This window comes from Hyperolius riggenbachi, chromosome 4 (genome assembly GCF_040937935.1).
Source record: "Hyperolius riggenbachi isolate aHypRig1 chromosome 4, aHypRig1.pri, whole genome shotgun sequence".
In the NCBI taxonomy this organism is placed as follows: domain Eukaryota; kingdom Metazoa; phylum Chordata; class Amphibia; order Anura; family Hyperoliidae; genus Hyperolius; species Hyperolius riggenbachi.
Genome location: NC_090649.1, coordinates 366,119,761 through 366,144,448, shown reverse-complemented (window position 1 = coordinate 366,144,448; position 24,688 = coordinate 366,119,761). Strand labels below are relative to the sequence as shown.

Below are 24,688 nucleotides of genomic sequence, written 5' to 3'. Positions count from 1 at the left end.
TGCTTTGTTTTTTGTACATCTGTTGTATATATTACTTTCTGCATTGTTCCACTTTTTTCCTGGAATATTAAATTGTTATTTAATAAGCTTGGCTTCTGCTGTACTAAACTAACACTCACAGCCTAGAAGAGACTGCAGTGTAACTGTGTATAAGTCCATGCCTAATTGTATGCTTGAGCAACACTACCATATGAAATTGTAATTGCATTGTGTGTATGGGGCACTTCTGCGCTTGACAGCAGAGTAGGAGTGGCTAACAGTATCGTTCGGAACGACTGTTAGTGGTTTTGCTGCACGACAGTGTAACTTGCATTACAAGTCAGTTTCTGATTGTGCTGTGTGTTACTGTACAACTGTACTGTGTGTGTGGGTGCGAGTCGTTCCCGTATTCGGCCTAAAGCGCAAAGCTGACCCGAATACGAAAACACGGATTTCGCGCTGAGGACTGGAAAGCAGAGTGGAAGTGTCTAGCGACAGCTAGTGGTGGCAGTGAGAAGTGTTTTGAGGGGTCCCAGCCTTGTTTTAGCTTGACTAAGGCTGCTTCCCCTCTCGATCTGGTCAAACCCGCAGTCGGGAACCATATACGCAGGCGTGCCGCGGGCCAGTTCCTGACACTTACACTTTTTAAAATCTCTCCCAAAAGCACCGGAAAACGCTCATGAAATTGCTTACAAAACTCTGAATTAAAACGCAAGCGATTGCGATAGCGTTTTGAGATTTGTAGTGGGTTCCAGGCCTTAGAGGCTGCTATCAATAACATGTGGATGCTACAAATAATAGGCAGATATTAATGACTAAAAATGATCAATGAGATGCAAATGATTCTGAGTTAATGCAGGATTATGTAAATTTGTATGCAAAATTATGCAGCATGAAAAAGCAGGCCAAACAAATTCCACCTTGCCAGGATTTAATTAGACCTTTTTCAGGCTGGGTTCACATATGGCATAGCGTGAAAAAGTAGCATTTTAGGATGGTGCTTTGCCATTTGCTATTGCGTTTACTGCATTTTTGGTGCGTTTTGAGTTTGCGGTTTTTTTTACGCAGATGAGTTTTTCATGCATTTTGTGTACATGTTAATGCGTTTGCGGTTCGCTAATGGAAAATGCATATGCATTTTGTATGCGTTTCTATTTTTAATTTATGCAAATTAGAGGCCTGCAGCGTGTCGGGTAGCCACGGGTACCCACAGGTTACCCAAAATGCGGGTTGGGTGCGGGTACCCGAATTGCGGGTACTGCGGGCGCGGGTTGGGTCGTGGGTAGAGAGTTGCGGGCGCAGTTCGGGTGCGGGTAGCGGGTCTGCGGGTGCGGGTAGTCAAAACAAGCATAAAATGCTGACACCAGAATACTTTCTTGCTGACTTTTTTACTGCTTCTCATCTTTAATGCCAGCAGACTCCTTCCTGCTCTTAAGTTGAGACCTCCCCTCCCCACATACTAGTGCATATACAGTGGAGGAAACAATTATTTGACTCCTCACTGATTTTGTAAGTTTGTCCAATGACAAAGAAATGAAAAGTCTCAGAACAGTATCATTTCAATGGTAGGTTTATTTTAACAGTGGCAGATAGCACATCAAAAGGAAAATCGAAAAAATAACCTTAAATAAAAGATAGCAACTGATTTGCATTTCATTGAGTGAAATAAGTTTTTGAACCCCTACCAACCATTAAGAGTTCTGGCTCCCACAGAGTGGTTAGACACTTCTACTCAATTAGTCACCCTCATTAAGGACACCTGTCTTAACTAGTCACCTGTATAAAAGACACCTGTCTACGGAATCAATCAATCAAGCAGACTCCAAACTCTCCAACATGGGAAAGACCAAAGAGCTGTCCAAGGATGTCAGAGACAAAATTGTAGACCTGCACAAGGCTGGAATGGGCTACAAAACCATTAGCAAGAAGCTGGGAGAGAAGGTGACAACTGTTGGTGCGATTGTTCGAAAATGGAAGGAGCACAAAATGACCATCAATCGACCTCGCTCTGGGGCTCCACGCAAGATCTCACCTCGTGGGGTGTCAATGGTTCTGAGAAAGGTGAAAAATCATCCTAGAACTACACGGGAGGAGTTAGTGAATGACCTCAAATTAGCAGGGACTACAGTCACCAAGAAAACCATCGGAAACACATTACACCGCAATGGATTAAAATCCTGCAGGGCTCGCAAGGTCCCCCTGCTCAAGAAGGCACATGTGCAGGCCCGTCTGAAGTTTGCCAATAAACACCTGAATGATTCTGTGAGTGACTGGGAGAAGGTGCTGTGGTCTGATGAGACCAAAATAGAGCTCTGTGGCATTAACTCAACTCGCTGTGTTTGGAGGAAGAAAAATGCTGCCTATGACCCCCAAAACACCGTCCCCACCGTCAAGCATGGGGGTGGAAACAGTTTGCTTTTGGGGTGTTTTTCTGCTTAGGGCACAGGACAACTTAATCGCAATAACTGGAAAATGGACGGAGCCATGTATCGTGAAATCCTGAACGACAACCTCCTTCCCTCTGCCAGGAAACTGAAAATGGGTCGTGGATGGGTGTTCCAGCACGACAATGACCCAAAACATACAGCAAAGGCAACAAAGGAGTGGCTCAAGAAGAAGTACATTAAGGTCATGGAGTGGCCTAGTCAGTCTCCGGACCTTAATCCAATAGAAAACCTATGGAGGGAGCTCAAGCTCAGAGTTGCACAGAGACAGTCTCGAAACATTAGGGATTTAGAGATGATCTGCAAAGAGGAGTGGACCAACATTCCTCCTAAAATGTGTGCAAACTTGGTCATCAATTACAAGAAACGTTTGACCTCTGTGCTTGCAAACAAGGGTTTTTCCACTAAGTATTAAGTCTTTTATTGTTAGAGGGTTCAAAAACGTATTTCACTCAATGAAATGCAAATCAGTTGCTATCTTTTATTTAAGGTTATTTTTTCGATTTTCCTTTTGATGTGCTATCTGCCACTGTTAAAATAAACCTACCATTGAAATGATACTGTTCTGAGACTTTTCATTTCTTTGTCATTGGACAAACTTACAAAATCAGTGAGGGGTCAAATAATTATTTCCTCCACTGTAACTGGGAACGTGCCAGTGTGAGATTAAAGATGTGTTTTTCATAGATGGCCAGAAATCACTGGGGTATGCTCTGTTAGAGGAAAAAGGTGTGACAGGAAAGCTCTGTCTGTTAGTGACTGGGGATATTTGAAAGAACAGGAGCTAGAGAATGTTCTGGCATGTTCTCTAAAGCTGGAGGGAGGAGGCAGAGAAGCACATGGCAGATAGAGAAGCACATGCCTCATGTGACAAGATCTGCAGACAGTGTAGCTGCATCCACAGCCATCTAACACACACACAGTGGCGTAACAATAGGCCCTACAGCCCCTGCGCCCGCGGGGGGGGGGGGGGGGTTATGCAGCCCCCCCCCCCGGGGCAAGCTTGGGGCCGTTTTGTGGGGGCTGGAGGGGTGGCAGCATGGGGGAAAGCCTTAGCCACAGTCGGCGGGGAGAGGAGAAGTTCCCCCCCTCTCCCTCACCTCGGGGCTCTCCCCTCTGCGCTCCCCTCCAGCTAGCTACAGTGTGCGGGCAGCGGCGGGCAGATACATACCTTCTTCCGTGCGTTCCATTGCAGACTTCTCGCTCTAGTGGCTGACATCACTTCCGGAAGTGACGTCAGCCGCTAGAGCGAGAAGTCTGCGATGGAACGCACGGAAAAAGGTATGTATCTGCCCGCCGCTGCCCACACACTGTAGCTAGCTGGAGGGGAGCGCCTCGAGGTGAGGGAGAGGGGGGGAACTTCCCCTCTCCCCGCCGACTGTGGCCAAGGCTTTCCCTTCATGCTGCCACCCCTCCAGCCCACAAAACGGCCACGAGCGGGCCCCTGAAATTCTGCAGGGGGGCCCGGTGGGGACTAGTTACGCCCCTGCACACACAGGTATGTTTTTGCTGCATATGACAATAATAATTAAATACAGGATTTTATCAGACAGATACAAGACAATGAGGCAGATTTATCAACACAAGTGCATGCAAAATGGAGGGAAATCTATTGCAAAAGTTATACAATTGATGTGTTCTGGTTTTTATTTTCTTTTGGTTGTGATATATCTGTTCCAGTTAACTTTGATTCTGACTGGTAAGTCCTGAGTAGGTGTGCACATACAGTATATTTGTTCTTCCTTCCTGCTTTAAAGCCTTGTTGTACTCTTATGTAGAGTGACCAGATTTTTGTCTGTTCAACCTGGGACAGGGGTGGGGGGGAGCGCACCGAAAAATGGGGGGGATGCACAGCGCGCCAAAAAAACGGTGTAATAGCGAGGCATAAGAAAGCAGTGTGTACACCATGATGTGGTCAAACGAGGTTTCGCATCATGGGTGTGCAGAAACTGTGTGATGCTATTTAATAGTATACCGTAACCCCAAAGCAGCAAACATAGCCAACTATGACCATTAAATAATAATGCAGCAACAGTTACCCCAGACACCAGAAAATAAACGCAATGTGGGCAACATGTCAGCACAAAATAAACGCAATGTTGGCAACATGTCAGTACAAAATAAACACAATGTGGGCAACATGTCAGTACAAAATAAACGCAATGTGGGCAACATGTCAGTACAAAATAAACGCAATGGGGGCAACATGTCAGTACAAAATAAATGCAATGTGGGCAACATGTAAGTACATAATAAACGCAATGTGGGCAACATGTCAGTACAAAATAAACGCAATGTGGGCAACATGTCAGTACAAAATAAATGCAATTTACTCACCTGACAGAAGTCTCCGGCCTCTGGCGCGCTGCTCCCCGGACCATCTTGCTCCTCCTGCAGTCTCCCGCACTGGAATGTAATAGCAGGGCTACAGGAAGATGGCGCCCGAAGCCCTGTACTGGAGACACAAATAGTCTCCAGTACAGGGCTTCGGCAGCCATCTTCCCATAGCCCTGCTCTGCCTGCCGGAGACTATGCAGGCTGGAGCGGGGCTACAGGCTATGAACTGTCGCAGCGCCTATCAGACACTGCGGCCAGTTCATTCAGACCGGTGGGCAGAGTCCCGAGGCCGGGACGTTTCCCGGGACCTCATGCAGCCTGGGACAGCGGACCCCGAAGGCGGGATGCATCCCAGGTAAAGCGGGACGTATGGTCACTGTATCTTATGCAATCCTGATTTTCTTAATGAGGTACCGTTTATTTTACTGTTGAGCTACTGTAATAAAGAAAAGATAATTTAGGGTGTATATACACATTCAATTTGGATTGGCCAATTGTCTTTCGATATTACATCTCCCATGTAGTATGAGAGATTACCTACTCAATTTGCTCATAGTCGTTACAGCTGCACGATGCAAAGCGATCCCACATACTCATATCCTAGTTGACAAGTTAATTTTGGCACATAACAATATTTCTTCTCAATCCTACACGTTTTTGCACAGGTAGATCTGCCAAGCACCTTCATTCAGCAGTAGTTCATCATTAACAAATAAAGGTTCTAATAGAAGTAATTGCACTTTGGGTGCATACACATACACACACACACAATTTTGATTGGCCCTCATACTACATGGAAGATCAAGATTCTGTGTGTATATTCACTCTTAAATATGAAAATTATTTATATGAGCCTGGACGCAGTGACTATTACTTGCAACTCATAGCTGCAGTGGTGAAAGTGTCACCCTGGCCACCACAATGCATGCTGGGAGATGTAGTACATTAATGTGCCTACATCTCCTGTGATTACATTAATGTATTGCATTTCCCAGTGTGCATCGCAGTGACCGGGGGGGCACTTCCTCTAGATGTAGTGTAGATGGGGAACAGCATACAGGGACAAGGATATGGGTGCTCTGCTAAGCTATTTGTTGTTTGAGCAGGGCTGTTACTTCTCGGTTTTTATTGATTTAAATAAGAGTATAAAAAAAAAATCTTTAAAGCACTTCTTTGGCTTTGGTTTGTGTATAAAAAAAAAGGTTTTATTTACTTTACAGCTCCCCAATGTTGCTTTAAATGTGTACTTTAAACGAAAATGGAAAAAGTGGGTTGCGGGTCGGGTAGCGGGTCGGGTGCTGGTAGAGGGTGTGCGGGTCGGGTGTGGGTATTAACCACTTAAGCCTATCTGGACAGATATATCCATCCAGATAGACTCTGCTGCTGCCACTGTGCCTTGCTCGCGATCGCGCACGCTCCCACCACCTGCCGTTAGCCCCAAGATCAATGAATGGGAATATAGTTCCCATTCATTGATCTAAGTCCCCTGCAGAAAAACAGACGGCCTCTTATCAGCGGCCGCGGTCTTTGTACAGAAAAAAAATTCCCGTGCTTCTAATGCTTCCTGGAAGTGAGATTGTTCGCTCCTAGGACTTTTTGACCGTGGTCATCTTGTGGCCAAATAGTAAAACTACACCCACATACTTTTTTTTATTAAATAAATACATTATATTACATTTAAAATTAGCTGTTTACCTCCCACACCAAAAATTACCCAAATAATTTTTTTTTCAATTTCTTTCTTAATCTTCCTGTTAAAATGGATTCAGAATAAAATAATTCTTAGCAAAATGTACCACCCAAAGAAAGCCTAAATGGTGGCGGAAAAAACAAGATATAGATCATTTCAGTGTGATAAGTAGTGATAAAGTTATTGGCGAATGAATGGGAGATGAAAGCTGCTCGGATGCACAAGGTGAACAACACTGTAGGCTGAAGTGGTTAAATTCAGCAGAAAAGCGGGTTGCGGGTCAGGTGTGGGTAGCGGATCTGCGGGTCGGGTGTGAAAAATTGGATCCGCGCAGAAGACAACAGGAAGCGGAAACACATCAGAGATCTTTATTTTTTAATTAAAAATGCATTAAAAAATGCATATGCGTTACCATAGACGTTCATTATGTGCGTTTTGGCAGCCAACCTGCATATTATGCAACACTACGGCCCCATTCACACTTGAGTGGGAATCGTGCGATTCCCACTCAGCGCAAAACGCTAGCGCTTTTTTAAAAACTGCTAGCCCATGTAAGCCTATGGCTAGCGTTAACCACAAACGCGTAATATGCAGCATTTTGCCGGCGATTCGCGATTAGCATGCATAGCATCGCTAATCGCGATCGCTCCCAAAACGCTGCAGTGTCCAGTGATTTTTCAGAAAAGCATAAGTAGTCCCGTTTGCAGTTTGCCACAAGCCATGTGGGGGACACAGCAAACATGTGGAAGAAGGTGCTCTGGTCAGATGAGACCAAAATGGAACTTTTTGGCCAAAATGCAAAACGCTATGTGTGGTGGAAAAGTTTACACTGCACATCACTTTGAACACACCAGCCCCACTGTCAAATATGGTAGTGGCAGCATCATGCTCTGGGGGTGCTTCTCTTCAGCAGGGACGGGGAAGCTGGTCAGAGTTGATGGGAAGATGGATGGAGCCAAATACAGGACAATCTTGGAAGAAAACCTCTTGAAGTTTGCAAAAGACTTGAGACTGGGGCAGAGGTTCACCTTCCAGCAGGACAACAACCCTAAACATAAAGCCAGGGCAACAATGGAATGGGTTAAACAAGACATATCCATGTGTTAGACTGGCCCAGTCAAAGTCCAGATCTAAATCCAATAGAGAATCGGTGGCAAGAGCTGAAAACTGCTGTTCACAAACACTGTCCATCTAATCTGACTGAGGTGGAGCTGTTTTGCAAAGCAGAATGGACAAGGATTACTGTCTCTAGATGTGCAAAGCTGGTAGAGACATACCCTAAAAGACTAGCAGCTGTAATTGCAGCAAAAGGTACAAAGATACAAAGTATTGACTCAGGGGGCTGAATAATTACGCACACCCCACTTTGCAGTTATTGATTTGTAAAAAATGTTTGGAATCGTGTATGATTTTCGTTCCACTTCTCACGTGTACACCACTTTGTATTGGTCTTTCACGTGGAATTCCAATTAAATTAATTCATGTTTGTGGCAGTAATGGAAAACTTCAAGGGGGCCGAGTACTTTTGCAAGCAACTATATATATATATATATATATATATATATATATATATATATATATATATAATTTTAGCAGCACATATCAGTCCACCTGGTCAGTCTCAGCTGGGCATGCTCACAGGTATACATCTTGCATCGCACGAGAGACTGAATAATGACTTTATTTTATACAAGCATTTAAGACATTCAAAATGAAATAGGGAACCATCTAATACTAACTAATATGTGCAGTATTTTGCATAGTTTATCATCTTTCCCAGTTTTGTTCCAGCAAGACACTCTTCAAACTTTGCATCCACCTCTTTGCTCTGTTCTTTAGTAAAAAGGCTCTTCCAATCCCCAACTTCACCTGCAAAAAATAAATAATTAGATACATTTAATAAAATGTTAAAGTACAACTGTTTGGGGCTCGGCTCAGTCGTGGACTCTGCACATGTGCAGTCCCGGCAACTCAGCTGTAACAAAAAGGCGGTTTTGGCGCTTGGCGCAGAGTGCCGAGAGCCTGAGCTGGGCGCTGCTATAGCACTGATTAGTGATGGGCGAACAGTGTTCGCCACTGTTCGGGTTCGCCCGGATTTTGGCCTGTTCAGGTTCGGTTCGGCACCCCCCGAACACCTCATGGTGTTCGGGAGGGTGCTCGGGCACGCTGCCCGAACCCGAATAGGCCTTCTTTGTTCGGCCGAACACAGCCGTGTCCGGCCGAACATAGCCCCCTATAGGGTCCCAGCATAAAGGGAGAGCATGCCCCGAGCGCGGGGGGGGGGGTCGGAAATGCCCCCCACCCCTCCCCGCTAAGCTCTCCCTTCTGCCGGTACCCTATAATTAAATTTAAGTGCCCAAAAGTACCTGAGGAGGAGGAGGGCAGGAAGAGGGAAGCCGGAGTTCTTGGGCGCTAGTACCATCTGGTACTTCCGCCCTCTCTTGACGCACTTCCTGTTTACATTTGAAGTCGCGTCAAGAGTGCGCAGAAGTACCGCGATGACGCGTACTAGGGTACGTGTCATCATGTTAAATGCAAACAGGAAGTGCGTCAAGAGAGGGCGGAAGCACCAGATGGTACTAGTGCCCAAGAACTCCGGCGAAATATGGAGCTAGTGTGTGCCCCTAAATAGCGATCAGGCCCCCGCAGTCTGAACTCGGCTGCTCCCGTTGAAAACACTGTAGTGGAGATAGAAAGAGAAGAGGGGCGCTCTAAGTCCGCTGCACCACTATACTATGCATCAATAGGACAGGTCTCACCTGTTTACGATGGGGCTGGCACAGCGTACACAGCCCGGATTCGCCTTGTCCCTCTTAGCCGAGCCGGGGACTGAGCTCTAGCGCGGGGCGGAAGTGACGTCACTCGCTCCAGGAAGTGGTGGATCAATAGCCAGACGACGCTAGGCAGCTCTATACAGAGCTTCTGGTGCTGGAAAGCGTGTGTCACCGAGTTATAAACTTCACAGGAGTGAAGATATATGGACAGGGAAGTAGTTGGGATAGAAAATTTTATTAAAACAACGCGTTTCGCGGAGATACAGTCTCCGCTTTTTCAAGTTAATGCTTAAATGACAAAAAGTGCTCTCAGAAATAAATACCCTCCCCTCCCTACAAAAATCCAAATTGACCAATCCGCACTGCAGTAGGTGTGGTCCAGAAGTTCATATTACCTCTAAACAAGGAGAAAGGTGCCGTAAGGTACCTAAGGTATGAACTTCTGGACCACACCTACTGCAGTGCGGATTGGTCAATTTGGATTTTTGTAGGGAGGGGAGGGTATTTATTTCTGAGAGCACTTTTTGTCATTTAAGCATTAACTTGAAAAAGCGGAGACTGTATCTCCACGAAACGTGTTGTTTTAATAAAATTTTCTATCCCAACTACTTCCCTGTCCATATATTTTCACTCCTGTGAAGTTTATAACTCGGTGACACACGCTTTCCAGCACCAGAAGCTCTGTATAGAGCTGCCTAGCGTCGTCTGGCTATTGATCCACCACTTCCTGGAGCGAGTGACGTCACTTCCGCCCCGCGCTAGAGCTCAGTCCCCGGCTCGGCTAAGAGGGACAAGGCGAATCCGGGCTGTGTACGCTGTGCCAGCCCCATCGTAAACAGGTGAGACCTGTCCTATTGATGCATAGTATAGTGGTGCAGCGGACTTAGAGCGCCCCTCTTCTCTTTCTATCTCAAGAACTCCGGCTTCCCTCTTCCTGCCCTCCTCCTCCTCAGGTACTTTTGGGCACTTAAATTTAATTATAGGGTACCGGCAGAAGGGAGAGCTTAGCAGGGAGGGGTGGGGGCATTTCAGACTCCCCCCCCCCCCGCGCTCGGGGCATGCTCTCCTTTTATGCTGGGACCCTATAGGGGCCCCAAAGGGACATGTTCGGGTTGGGTTCGGGGTTTGGCTCGAACATGCCGAACATCAGGGGCATGTTCGGCCGAACTACACTGAACCCGAACATCCAGATGTTCGCCCAACACTAGCACTGATCACTGGACCCCAAATTACTTCTTCCTCTGAGTTAGCCACTAGGAATTTGAGCAGCAGCAGGGTGAGCCATCATTCAGCTCACCCTGCTCTCAAGTCACCGGTGGCAGTATAATATGTATGCAGCTGTAACTGCGCTTGTGCAGAATTCTCCTGGTCACGGGAGTGCAATGGAGGAGGCATATGACCTGTAGTGATGGTCATATCTAGGAGAACTCATGGAGAAGCATGTGATCAGTTTGGTCAGGTGATAGATATGCAAGCCTCTAATTTGGTAGTCATGACCATGTGCTAAAGCAGGAAGTGATCACAGAAAATCTAGAGTCTTGCAAATTTATCATGTAATCAAACAAATCACATGCTTCTCCAATGGGAGTGCTGTAAAAACAGTGCTGCCGCTGCCATAGCATAGACCTTAATAGGAATTACGGCTATAGCGGTGCTCAGTGAGTAATTTGAGTGCCGACAGATGACAGAGCAATAATTACAATAAAAACACTGTAATTCGACAACCCGCCAGCAATACCTGGAAGCCGAATTACATCTTTCCCCACTATCCACGGTGACTTGGAGAGGGAATAGTAAATAACGCCGCCGGGACTTTTGCAGGAGCAGGGTGAGCCGTTTTTCAACTTTTCAACTATCCAGTTCATCTCTGGTTTACTTTAAAGTTGTGTAACCAAAATGAACAGCATTGAGAGCCTGCTCACATAGGCAGCACTGCTGAGTGGTGCACAGTAGCTTGACACTGCTGCTGGCTATTGTAGGGCAAAAAGCCACATGGCCCCATTCTCTAGTGAATGCAGGGGCAAACCCAGGATTTTCAAGGGGGTATTCCTGAAGGTCTCCCTCAATATAGTATAATATTATGGTAGGACATCATGCTAGGTACACATAATGCAATTTCCCATCCGACTGACAGGATCTGACAATTATTTCCTAAATGTCTGATCTGCTCCCTATTGACAGCAGGATCGACCAGGAGCAGTTTGGATACAAATAATAATGAGGACATCTGACATTGCTAATGAAGGGGAAAGTGAAGCACTCACACAGCAGGGCACAGGGTTGTGCTCATACCTGACTCTGTCAAGTTCCCCAGAGCTGCTGCATGCTCTGTACACATGCCGCTGCTCCATGCTCTGTACACACTGCTGCTCCATGCTCTGTATAAACACTGCTGCTACATCCAAAGTCAACTGTAGCAGGTAAAGAAAGGGGGCGGAACATAGTACAGAAAGCAGCATGGTACTGAGAGCTGCAGGATGCCTAAAGATACTCTGGTATCTCAAATTATGCCTGTCCCCAGACACTGCACCATCCCTGGTCTGAGGGGGGATTCTTGGCAGCTGTAATCCCCCCTCTGTTTGCCAATGAATGGAACTTCTAGACACCACCACTTCAAAGTGATCTCAAATACATTTTTGTATTGTATGTCGCCACACTGCATAACTTGCATCATCTCAGTGAAGGACTCTCCGAATCCCTGGGCACCAGAAGTGATGAAGTGGTGCAGAACAAGGTTAACAGGAGCTAATACTAGTATTAGAGCCAGTAATCTTTTAGAAAAAAATTCTTGCTTTCTTCAAATATCATTGACCGAGAGCACGCAATTATCATAGTAGAAGCCCTTTTTTCCACTGCTGCATTTATATTTTTTAATTGGATTTAGGTTAGGTAGCATGGAGGCAAGTCATTCGTATTGATACCTTCATCCTCCAAGAACTACCTGCGTACTCTCGCCACAGGAGGATGGGCAGGAAGAGCCCAGAGTCCACTGTGTAGTGGATAGCCCTCATCTTGCAGCACTGGGTCCCCGGTTCAAATCCCAGCCAGGGCCCACTGCACAACCAGTTTGGTGGTGTAGTGGATAGAATTCTCGCCTTGCAGCACTGTGTCCCGGCTCACATCCCGGCCAGGACACTATCTTCATGGAGTTTGTACATTCTCACCCTGTCTGTGTGGTTTACCTCTGGGCACTCCAATTTCCTCCTACACCCACAGTGTCCTTCCCCTAAAATTGGCTCTAGACTGTGATGGACATATGGCTATGGTAGGGATTAGATTGTGAGCACCTTTGAGGAACAGTTAAATGACAAGACTATATACTCTGTACAGAGCTGCAAAAGATGTTGGTGCTAAATAATAATAAAAGTGGGGTCTGGTAATTTTTTCTGCATCTGCAGTCAGTCAATATTGCCAACCCAGTCCCACAGTGTGAAAGTCAGATATGTGCAATAATCACACGTGCAGTGTATAAAAAATGAATTACGATCCCACTGCATTTGCAATGCTGCTCACACATGATTATTGGTGGAAAAGAGCCCTTTGGCATCCATGCCATTTAATGCAATCCAATATATATATTATATATATTTTATATATATTTTCTAAGCCCGTGCAGACAGTGCGACTGGCTGCTTTGAGCGCCGTGCGGAGCGATAGGTGGGGGGGGGGGGGGGACGCAGCGGCGGGAGAGTGGGTATAGTGCTACAACTCACCTTCCTTGATCCTTGCATGCACACAGCCTCTATCTTCTTCCTGTTCTGGCATCTGTCGCGTTGGTAACAGCGCCCCCCTGTGATGAAGTGACCACATGTCATCACAGGGGGCGCTCTTACCAATGCAATGGACACTGGGACAAGAAGAAGTTAGAGGCTGTGTGTGGGAATCGAAGAAGGTGAGTTGTAGCACTTTACCTGCTTTCCCCTGCCCCTACGCTAGAGGCACCTACCTATCTAACCTATACTGCGGGCAGTGGCGGACACAGGCAGCAGTGGGCCCCTGTGCAAAATATCAATTGTGGGCCCCCCTGACCTGCGGCGCGCGAAGCGCGCCGCGCCCAAAAATGGGTGCAGCTATAACCTGCGGCGCGCGAAGGGCGTGGATAGAACCTGCGGCGCATAGCGCCGCGGCAAAAAAATGGGCGTGGCAATGACCGGATAAGGGCGGAGCTAACTGTAATTTAAAGTGATCCCGGGGTGAGAGTGATATGGAGGCTGCCATATTTATTTCCTTTTAAACAATACTAGTTGCCTGGCGGCCCTGCTGATCTATTTGGCTGCAGTAATAAACTGAATTACACCAGCAACAAGCATGCAGCTTAATCTTCTCAGTTCTGACAATATTGTCAGAAACCCCTGACCTGCTGCATGCTTGTTCAGGGTCTATGGTTGAAAGAATAAGAGGCAGAGGACCAGAACGGCAACCAGGCAACTGGTATTGCTTAAAAGGAGAGAAATATGGCAGCCTCAATATTATTCTCACCTCAGGTTCCCTTGAAAAGTGCAACGCAAAGACAGTGGGCCCAAGTTTTGGTGACCCTTTCCCCAGAAAATTCACATAATTGTGCAGGTTTTCTCAAGAAAATACACATAATGTGAGCAGATTTGCCCAGAAAATACATTCAATCATGTCGGCAGATTTGCCCAGAAAATACGTGCAATGATGTCGGCAGATATGCCCAGAAAATACGTGCAATGATGTCGGCAGATATGCCCAGAAAATACGTGCAATCATGTCGGCAGATATGCCCAGAAAATACGTGCAATCATGTCGGCAGATATGCCCAGAAAATACGTGCAATCATGTCGGCAGATATGCCCAGAAAATACGTGCAATCATGTCGGCAGATATGCCCAGAAAATACGTGCAATCATGTCGGCAGATATGCCCAGAAAATACGTGCAATCATGTCGGCAGATATGCCCAGAAAATACGTGCAATCATGTCGGCAGATATGCCCAGAAAATACGTGCAATCATGTCGGCAGATATGCCCAGAAAATACCTGCAATCATGTCGGCAGATATGCCCAGAAAATACGTGCAATCATGTCGGCAGATTTGCCCAGAAAACACATGCAATCATGTAGCAAATTTGCCCAGAACATACATGCAATCATGTGGCAGACCTGCCCAGAACATACACGCAATCATGTGGCAGACCTGCCCAGAACATACACGCAATCATGTGGCAGACCTGCCCAGAACATACACCTGCTAAAATAAATAATAAAAAAAAAACATTTACTCACCTGCAGCAGCAGACCTCCTGTCCCAGCCTCCATCCGGCGCGCAGCTCCCATGGGTGGTTGGGTGGATAGGTAGCCTGGTGGGTAGGTAGGCAGCCGGGTGGGTAGGTAGGTAGCCCTTAGCCGGGTGGGTAAGTAGCCTGGTGGGTGGCTGGGTAGCCGGGTGGGTAGCCTGGTGGGTGGCTGGGTAGGCGGGTGGGTAGGTAGCCTGGTGGGTGGGTAGGTGGGTGGTTAGGTAGCTGGGTGGGTGGGTAGGTAGCCTGGTGGGTTGGTAGGTAGCCGGGTGGGTAGGTAGGTAGGTAGCCTGGTGGGTAGGTAGGTAGCCGGGTGGGTGTGTAGGTAGCCGGGTGGGTGGTTAGGTAGCCGGGTGGGTGGTTAGGTAGCCGGGTGGGTGGGTAGGTAGCCGGGTAGGTAGGTATCCGGGTGGGTAGGTAGCCGGGTGGGTGGGTAGGTAGCCGGGTGGGTAGGTAGCCAGGTAGATAGCCGGCAGGGTGGTTAGGTAGCCGGGTGGGTAGGTAGCCAGGTAGATAGCCGGCAGGGTGGTTAGGTAGCCGGGTGGGTAGCTAGGTAGCCGGGTGGGTAGGTAGCCGGGTGGGTAGGTAGCCAGGTAGATAGCCGGCAGGGTGGTTAGGTAGCCGGGTGGGTAGGTAGCCGGGTGGGTGGGTAGGTAGCCGGGTGGGTAGGTAGGTATCCGGGTGGGTAGGTAGCCGGGTGGGTAGGTAGCCGGGTGGGTGGGTAGGTAGCCGGGTGGGTAGGTAGCCAGCAGGGTGGGTAGGTAGCCGGGTGGGTAGGTAGCCAGGTAGATAGCCGGCAGGGTGGTTAGGTAGCCGGGTGGGTAGCTAGGTAGCCGGGTGGGTAGGTAGCCAGGTAGATAGCCGGCAGGGTGGTTAGGTAGCCGGGTGGGTAGCTAGGTAGCCGGGTGGGTAGGTAGCCGGCAGGGTGGTTAGGTAGCCGGGTGGGTAGCTAGGTAGCCGGGTGGGTAGGTAGCCAGGTAGATAGCCGGCAGGGTGGTTAGGTAGCCGGGTGGGTAGCTAGGTAGCCGGGTGGGTAGGTAGCCAGGTAGATAGCCGGCAGGGTGGTTAGGTAGCCGGGTGGGTAGCTAGGTAGCCGGGTGGGTAGGTAGCCAGGTAGATAGCCGGCAGGGTGGTCAGGTAGCCGGGTGGGTAGCTAGGTAGCCGGGTGGGTAGGTAGCCAGGTAGGTAGCCGGCAGGGTGGTTAGGTAGCTAGGTAGCCGGGTGGGTAGGTAGCCGGGTGGGTAGGTAGCCAGGTAGATAGCCGGCAGGGTGGTTAGGTAGCCGGGTGGGTAGGTAGCCAGGTAGATAGCCGGCAGGGTGGTTAGGTAGCCGGGTGGGTAGCTAGGTAGCCGGGTGGGTGGGTAGGTAGCCTGGTTAGGTAGCCGGGTAGGTAGCCGGGTGGATGGTTAGGTAGCGGGGTAGGTAGCCGGGTGGGTGGGTAAGGTAGCCGGGTGGGTAGCTATCCGGGTGGGGGGCCCGACTCCTATCCTCCCTCACTCACCTCGGGGCCCCCCTCCCGGTATGCGCTGCAGCCGGCGGGAGAGCAGAAAATACAGGAAGTCTCCGGCCGGGGCTGCAGCAGACGCTAGAGGCAGCTGCTGCTTAGTTTCCGATATGTCTCCAAAGTTGGAGACCAAGCGGCAGCTGCCGCCCCGGCCGGAGACTTCTTGTATTTTCCGCTCTCCCGCCGCATGAGGGGGGGGGGGGCGAGGTGAGGGGGGAGGACAGGAGTTGGGCCCCCCAGGTTAAAAAAAAAATAAATAAAAAAAAAAAAAAAAAAAAAAAAAAAACCTGCAATACTTAATGGGCCCCTGAAGCAGCAGAACTTCAGGGGCCCTCGTGCGGCGGCACGGCCTGCACGGCCGTATGTCCGCCACTGACTGCGGGTACCTAACAATCTAACCTATACTGTGGGCACCTACCTATCTAACCTATACTGGAGGCACCTACCTATCTATCCTATATGGGGGCACCTACCTATCTAACCTATACTGGGGCAACTATACTGGCTACCTATGCTGGAGGCACCTACCTAGCTAATCTATACTAAGGGCACCTACCTATCTAACCTATATGGGGGCACCTACCTATCTAACCTATACTGGAGGCACCTACCTATCTAACCTATACTGCGAGCACCTTACCTATCTAACCTATACTGTGGGCACCTACCTATCTGATCTATACTGTGGGTACCTACCTATCTAACCTATACTGCCGGCACCTACCTATCTATCCTATATTGGGGCACCTACCTAGCTAACCTATACTGGGGCAACTATACTGGCTACCTATGCTGGAGGCACCCACCTATCTAACCTATACTATGGGCAACTATACTGGCTACCTATGCTGGAGGCACCTACCTATCTAACCTATACTGGAAGCAATTATATGGGCTACCTATACTGGGGTGGGGGCCTATAGCCGGCTACCTATACTGGGGGCAACTAGACAACTAGACCTGTCTACACTATACTGTGGGCAACTATACCTGTCTCCACTTGGGGGTGGGGACTTTTACACCCTCGCCTTCGTTGCAATTTAGCCCAGAAACTGCCCAGCATACGTGTGACCCAAGGGTCAATGTTTTTATTTCATTTTTGTTGTGCAACAGGGCACTGTTTGCTCACTAGTCCATAGTGATCTATGGAAGTAAGGAAAACCTCAGAGGTTCTGGGATTTTCATAATATGTGGGAGAGCATATTTTTAGCACGAGGGGATAGGTGGTCGAACAAAACAAGAAATAGATGAACAATAGACAGAAATGTATCTCTATGATGAATACACATGAATCACTTTCTTAAAGGATTCATCAGCCAAAATAAGCTTACCGCCATCTACTTACCTGGGGCTTCCTCCAGCCCCTTGCCGCCGATACGTCCAGCGCCACAGCTCCGCTCCCAGCATCCGGCCCGGGGTCCCTGCCGGTGCAGATGCCGGCACGCACCTACTGCGCCTGCGCGACAGCCTTTGTCAATCACTCGCACATGGTGTGTACTGTGCAGGCACAGTAGTTCTACTGGTACACTCCACACCATGTGCGAGTGATTGATATTGTTTGTGCAGGCACACTAGAGGACGACCTCAAAGTCGGCCTGTGCACCGGTAGAGACCCCGGGCCGGCAGCTGGGAGCAGGGAAGCAGGAGATTTGGGCGCATGAGACAAGTGGACAAAAAGGGCGCCCCATTCACTCCCATTATAAATATCGTTTTATGGGCGCCGAACAGGGAAAAAAAGGCGCCGGAGATTATTAACGTTTTACAAACGGCGCCCGGAGATTTTTAAGGTTTTATAACTGTGCTTGTGATTATTTAACTTTACAAAATGAGCCTGTGACGAATAACGTTTATAAAGATACTAAATCACTATTTGTAAAACATTTCTAAAACATTATTATCCACCCCAAAAAATTATTTACATTTTTTTATTAAATTTTTTTATTTATTAATGTTTGTAAAACATTATTATCCATAGGGGGTCTTAGGTTTAGGCACCACCAGGGGGGTCTTAGGTTTAGGCACCACCAGGGGGTCTTAGGTTTAGGCACCACCAGTGGGGTCTTAGGTTTAGGTACCACCAGGGGGGTCTTAGGTTTAGGCACCACCAGGGGGGTCTTAGGTTTAGGCACCCCCAGGGGGTCTAGGGGTTAGGGATAGGTACAGGGAGGGCTTTGGGGTGGTTAGTTTTAGGCACCAACAGGGGGGTCTTAGGTTTAGGCACCACCAGGGGGGTCTTAGGTTTAGGCACCACCAGGGGGGTCTTAGGTTTAGGCACCACCAGGGGGGTCTTAGGTTTAGGCACAACCAGGGGGTCTAGGGGTTAGGGATAGGTACAGGGAGGGTTTTTAACAAACGAAATTATAAGTTTCAGTTTAGAAACAGGGAAGATTAATGTTTTAAGAATTGCCGATTTCATACACATTATTTAATGATTTATAAATTCTTAAAACACTATTTGTAAATGAAATTCTACACAATATTTTTTATAAACGATAATACTGCTTATCGTTTAGACCACGCGCCCTTTTTTCCCGACGCCCTTTTTTGATGTACGCTGGGAGCAGAGGTGCGGTACTGGATGTATCAGCGGCTAGAGGCAGGAGGAAGCCCCAGGTAAGTAGATTGGGGGGTAGCATATTTTGGCTGATTATTCCTTTTAGGCCTCTTCCACACCAGGACGTTGCGTTTATAGGACGTTATAGGGTGCATAACGTGCCCCTAACGCAACGCCTGGTGGTGTTGGAGCAGGACGCTACCAAGAGCCGCGTTAAAAGCAGCTCTTGGTGCGCCTGCACTGTCGGATTCGCTGCTGAGACCACGTGAGCCGAGCTCTCCGCATCACGTGGTCCCGCCAGCCAATCAGCGGCCGCTCCTCGAAGTAAACACTGCAAGTGCAGTGAATATAAAGTAGCCATGTGCCTGGCTATGTAGCGGCCTCTCCCCGCCTCCTCTCCACCCACAAAATAAAAAAACACCCATACTGAGCATGTGCAAACAGTCTAATGCGGCTTAAGCCGCTAGAACGCACAGTATGCTGCACTTCAAACGAACGTGCAGCGTTACTGTGTAACGCAACGTGGGCACTGTGAACAGCCCATTGATTTTTCATTGCTGTGTGGTGGGGTGCGTTACAGGCTGCACTAACGTGCGCCTGTAACGTCCCACTGTGAAAGCAGTCTAAGATAGAGTGACCAGACGTCCCGGGTTGCCCGGGACACGTCCCGGATTCGGGGTCCGCTGTCCCAGGCTGCATGAGGTCCCGGGAAACGTCCCGCTTTCAGCAGCGGGACGTCCCGGCCTCGGGACTCTGGCCACTCTCCTCATGAACTGGCAGCGGCGTCTATAGACGCCATGCCAGTTCATTGCCCACAGCCCCGCTCCAGCCTCGTCTTCCGGTGTCTGTTCCGACACCGGCAGGCGAGCAGGGCTACGGCAAGATGGCTGCCGAAGCCCTGTACTGGAGACTATTTGTGTCTCCAGTACAGGGCTTCGGGCGCCATCTTGCCGTAGCCCTGCTCTGCCAGGCTGTCAGCGCGGGAGTGGGAGACGAGCAGGAGAAGGAAGGAGGTCCCGGGAGCAGCGCGCCAGAGGCCGGAGACTTCTGCCAGGTGAGTAAATGCTTTCTTTCCCAGGTGAAATGTTTGCCCGCATTGTGTTTCTTTTTCAGGTGAAATGTTTGCCCGCATTGCGTTTCTTTTCTGGGGAAATGTTTGCCCGCATTGCGTTTCTTTTCTGGTGAAATGTTTTCCCGCATTGCGTTTTTTTTCTGGTGAAATGTTTGCCCGCATTGCGTTTCTTTTCTGGTGAAATGTTTGCCCGCATTGCGTTTTCTTTTCTGGTGAAATGTTTGCCCGCATTGCGTTTTCTTTTCTGGTGAAATGTTTGCCCGCATTGCGTTTCTTTTCTGGTGAAATGTTTGCCCGCATTGCGTTTACTTTCTAGTGAAATGTTTGCCCGCATTGCGTTTCTTTTCTGGGGAAATGTTTGCCCGCATTGCGTTTCTTTTCTGGGGAAATGCTTGCCCGCATTGCGTTTCTTTTCTGGGGAAATGTTTGCCCGCATTGCGTTAATTTTCTGGGGAAATGTTTGCCCGCATTGCAGTAATTTTCTGGGGAAATGTTTGCCCGCATTGCAGTAATTTTCTGGTGAAATGTTTGCCCGCATTGCAGTAATTATCTGGGGAAATGTTTGCCCGCATTGCAGTAATTTTCTGGTGAAATGTTTGCCCGCATTGCGTTTATTTTGTACTGACATGTTGCCCGCATTGCATTTATTTTGTACTGACATGTTTGCCCGCATTGCGTTTATTTTGTACTGACATGTTGCCCACATTGCGTTTATTTTGTACTGACATGGTTGCCCGCATTGCGTTTATTTTGTACTAAAATGTTGCCCGCATTGCGTTTATTTTGTACTGACATGTTGCCTGCATTGCATTTATTTTATACTGACATGTTGCCCGCATTGCGTTTATTTTGTGCTGACATGTTGCCCATTGCATTTAGTTTCTGGTGTCCGGGGTAACTGTTACTGCATTTATTATTTAATGGTCATAGATGGCTATGTTTGCTGCTTTGTGGTTACGGTATACTATTAGCATCACACAGTTTCTGCACACCCATGATGCAAAGTCTCGTTTGTCCACATCATGGCGTAAACACTGCTTTCTTATGCCTCGCTGTTACATCATTACGTTAGCTCCGCCCATACAATGTCATGGTCACGCCCATTTTTCGTCGCGGCGCCCCCCCCTCTGGTCTTCATCGCTGTGGGCTCCTCAGTCCTCCCCACTTTTCGCTGCGGGGCGCTGCGCGCGCCGCCCCCCTCCCCGCGCCCACCCTCCCTGTCCCAGGTTGGACCCACAAAAATCTGATCACTCTATCTAAGACTAAATTTATATATTTCAGTCCATATGAATTTATTTTCATAGTGCAAATCAATACCCCTTGATAACGTACCTTTTCGGAAGAAAACATCTCCCAAATTTCCATGTGTGGTGGAGGATTTCTCCTTCATAGATGTGAAAGTGGATTTTTCCTGCACCAGACTTATCTGCTCCTCTGTCAGAGTTAATCCATAAAAATTGCATATTTTTCTCAGCTGTGCTGGAAGGTCCTTTAGAGAATAATTCAGAAATAAAAAAATGTTTATTTTAGTTATCAGCGAACAAGCCAGGATTTTATACAAAAGTTTCCCCTTTATTTTTACATTTTAGGCCAGTTTTCCACGTAATATCAGTGGTGTGATGCGGTGCAAGCACTGCATCATGCCACAAAAAACAGCCTTCATGTGAACATGCGCCACGGTGCAACAGGGTCATATGCAATGCACTGCCCCCTGGCTAGTGATGTACTCCTTGCAGGAAGTGTGTCTCTGAGATTCCAGTCAGTCCGCACATGCGTGCTGCATTGCACCGCTCTGCCGACATTAACACTCGCTGTGTCACCCATTGAGTTCCATGGCTGCATAATCTGTGCAGCAGTGCTCTGCAGACTTTGCGTTGGGTATGTGCCGATTTGGATACGTCCGGCACATTGTGTCGCATCGCGTTAAATGTGCAAGTTTCCATAGACTTGTGTGGCCTTTGCAACGGAGATGTGGTGGGGAAGCGTAACGTCGGGCGACGCAGTCAGCAGTTGAAAAGGGGCCTCAAGAAGAATTAAATTATAGTATTCTTATATACATTTCTTCCTTACAGCATTTTGAGTTACTTGAACTCCCCCACCCCCACCAACATTGTGTGCATGATTATCGCATGGTAAAGTCCACTAAAATTGGATTTCCAAGAACAGTCACTCCTTCAAAGAAGTGTAAACAGAGGAAAGGAAATACCAGTAGTTTAATTATTAACACTGTTCAAAATCATACCTCTAAAGTAAATTAAAGCAACTAAAGATCCAATGCAACAACTGGAGTAAGGCCTCTTTTCCACAGACTGTTGATAGCCTTTGAAATGCCTCTCAAACTCTTGCTGCTGCCTGGTAACTGCTCACTGCTGCCTGGTAACTGCTTGCTGAGCACACAGTTCAATCAGCAGTCTGTGGAAAAGAGACCTAAGTCCTCATGCCCAGGAGCCCTGGTGCTAGCTCAGCCTCTGCATCCCCTATTGATGCCTGTGCCAGTGCTCTGCAAATAGTCATTTTATTGTAGTAAAGCTTGTAAATACCCAATTATTCACATGAATATTTCAGTCAGATGACCGCAACATTTAGGCCTCTTTTCCACAGGCAGATGAACTGTGTGCTCAGCAAGCAGTTGCCATGCAGCAGTGAACACAGGGGCGTAGCAATCGCCATAGCAACCATAGCGGTTGCTATGGGGCCTGCCCGAGCCCTACGTCACACGGGGCCCGCAGCAGGATGCCCCCTAGGACCTGGAGGGGTTGCAGCATGAGGGGAGAGCTTGGTGGCATGTCGGTGGGGAGGGGGGATGCCCCCCCTCTTTCTATTTCAATATTTTTATTGAGCATTAACAAAGTATAAGCAGACATACAAACCGATAAATTGGGCATGCTTAATGTTACATCTCTTTGGTGCAAGTACATAGAATGTTGAGCTATACATCTTAAGAGCATGTACAACATATTTGGTGCGGTAGCTAGTATTAGTTTGTATCTCGAATTTAACTTAACAGCTTATCTTATTGTGAACGAGCTAGAAACTATGAGAAACATATTGAAAGGCTATGCAACTTTATAAACATTAATCTTTAACCTTGTTTCCACCTACGATGTCATTCCACGGGTCTAGAATGAGTCTTCTTAACTTGGATTAAGTTACTCTAGTGACCCATCGTGCGACCTTGTATTGTGAACCCACACAGTGCCTTAAATTCCCGAACCGAGCACTCAGGTGTCAGAATGACTCCTGAATGAAGTTGGCAAGAGGTGACAAGCTAGACCTTAGAGTGTCATGGAGGGTGGTGATCCGTTTAGTTTAGTTTAGTACCTAGTGTGGCCTAGGAGTGTTATTGTGTGTGTGTAATTAATCTGCATTACCAGTTGCTGCTCTAATCTTATAGTGTCTGATATGTTAGCCAGTCATTTGTTTGGGTGAAATCTATCCATCTGTCCCATATTTGGTGAAATGTATCCATTGAATATTGGGTACTGTGTATCAGTTCCTCCATTTTTTGGATTTTGCTCACTTTTTGTAGCCAGCCTTGACTAGTGGGTGCTGCTTTTTGCTTCCAGAGGGCAGGTATCTGAGATCTAGCTGCATTTATCAAGTGTGGCAGAATTGAGTTTTTATACGCCTTGTGGTATGTATTACTGTTGTGTAGTAGGAATGTGTCGGGCTCAAATGGGATAGGTGAACCGTTTATTTTTTGCGTTATGTTGTGGATATTGGTCCAGTACGTTTGTAGGGCCGGGCATTGGCAAGTTAAGTGGATGAAGGACCCATCGTTCATTCCGCATCTCCAGCAGCTGTTTGGTGTCTCAGGGGCAAATCTATGAATAGCCTCAGGTGTTTTGTACCATAAGGACTGGAATTTGAAATTCTGCTCCTGCGCCCAGGTGCTTCTGGAGGATTTGTGAGTGTTAGCAGCTATAGTCTCCCATTGTTCTGGTGTAATGTTCTTTTTTAGGGCCAGATTCCACTTTTTTTGATAGTGTAGGAGTTCGTTACTTTTGTTATTGTTTAAGATAGCGTATGCCCAGGCTAGTAGATGTTTTTGTATTTTATCGGAGAGAATCTTCTCTTCGAAGGCTGTGGTAGTGCTTTTTAGTATTTTCTTGGATTTTAGGGAATTTATATAATGCCTTATTAGAAAATATTGCCATTTTAGAATGCTGTTTGGAGTGGTGTAGTCTTTAATTTGTAGATAGGGTAGGACCTCACCTTTGTATATGAAATCCGCTATTCTCGGAGCTGAATTTTTATTCCAACCTGTTAAGAAGTTCTTCTCTAGTCCAGGAGGAAAGTCACTGTTGTTGAGTAAGGGAGTCAAAAGGCTTCCCTTACCTGTTAAGTTGTATTTTTTGTTACATACCCAGAAGGCTTTCAGCGTTGGCTCTATTAGAGGGTGGTATTGGGTGGCCTTGGAGCGGGAGGGGATGGATTCCCACAAGAGGGATTGTATATTTCGAATCTGGGGTTGGATGCTAGTATTTTCTATTTGTACCCAGTCCTTTTTAGAGTTAAGTTCTGCCTAACCCAGGGTCCTGACTAGATGTGTGGCCAAGTAGTATTTAAATAGATCTGGGAGGCCTGTTCCTCCAGAGAGCTTAGGTCTTGTGAGGATGTCAAACCTTAATCTGGGTCTTTGTTTGTTCCATATGAACTCAGTGAGTTTCCTTTGCATGTTGGTTAAATACGCTTTGGGGATCTTGATTGGGAGGTTTTAAAATATGTACAAAAATCTGGGCAGAATGTTCATTTTTATTATTGACATTTTCCCAAACCATGAAATTCCTTGCATTTTCCCCCATAGTTCCAGGTCGGCCGTTATTTTTGTTTCTAGGGGGGTGTAGTTTAGGGCGAATATTTTTTGTAAATCTGAGGGGATTTTGATTCCCAGATAAGTGATGGCTATCAACTCCCACCTTAGGGGGAAGGATATTTGACATTGATGCAATGTGGCCTGAGGTAAGGAGATGTTGTTTAGTAGGGAGATGGGTCTATAGCTTGCGCAATTTGAAGGGTCTTTGCCCGGTTTGTGGAGAATTGTGATATGAGCTTCTAGAAGCTGTCGAGATGGGT

At 47.5% G+C, this 24,688-nt stretch overlaps 1 protein-coding gene across 1 annotated transcript in view; it reads right to left on the bottom strand.

The window, feature by feature from the left end:
• Window positions 1-8,115: 8,115 nt before the first annotated feature.
• LOC137504053 (sulfotransferase 6B1-like) overlaps window positions 8,116-24,688 on the bottom strand; it is an 83,969-nt gene continuing 67,396 nt past the window's right edge. Inside the window, exons 6-7 of the mRNA XM_068231977.1 lie at window positions 20,945-21,101; window positions 8,116-8,319 (exon numbers count right to left, since the gene is read on the bottom strand). Coding sequence (XP_068088078.1) covers window positions 8,189-8,319; window positions 20,945-21,101 — 288 coding nt within the window. The 3' untranslated portion in view covers window positions 8,116-8,188. The remainder of the gene's footprint in view (window positions 8,320-20,944; window positions 21,102-24,688) is intronic.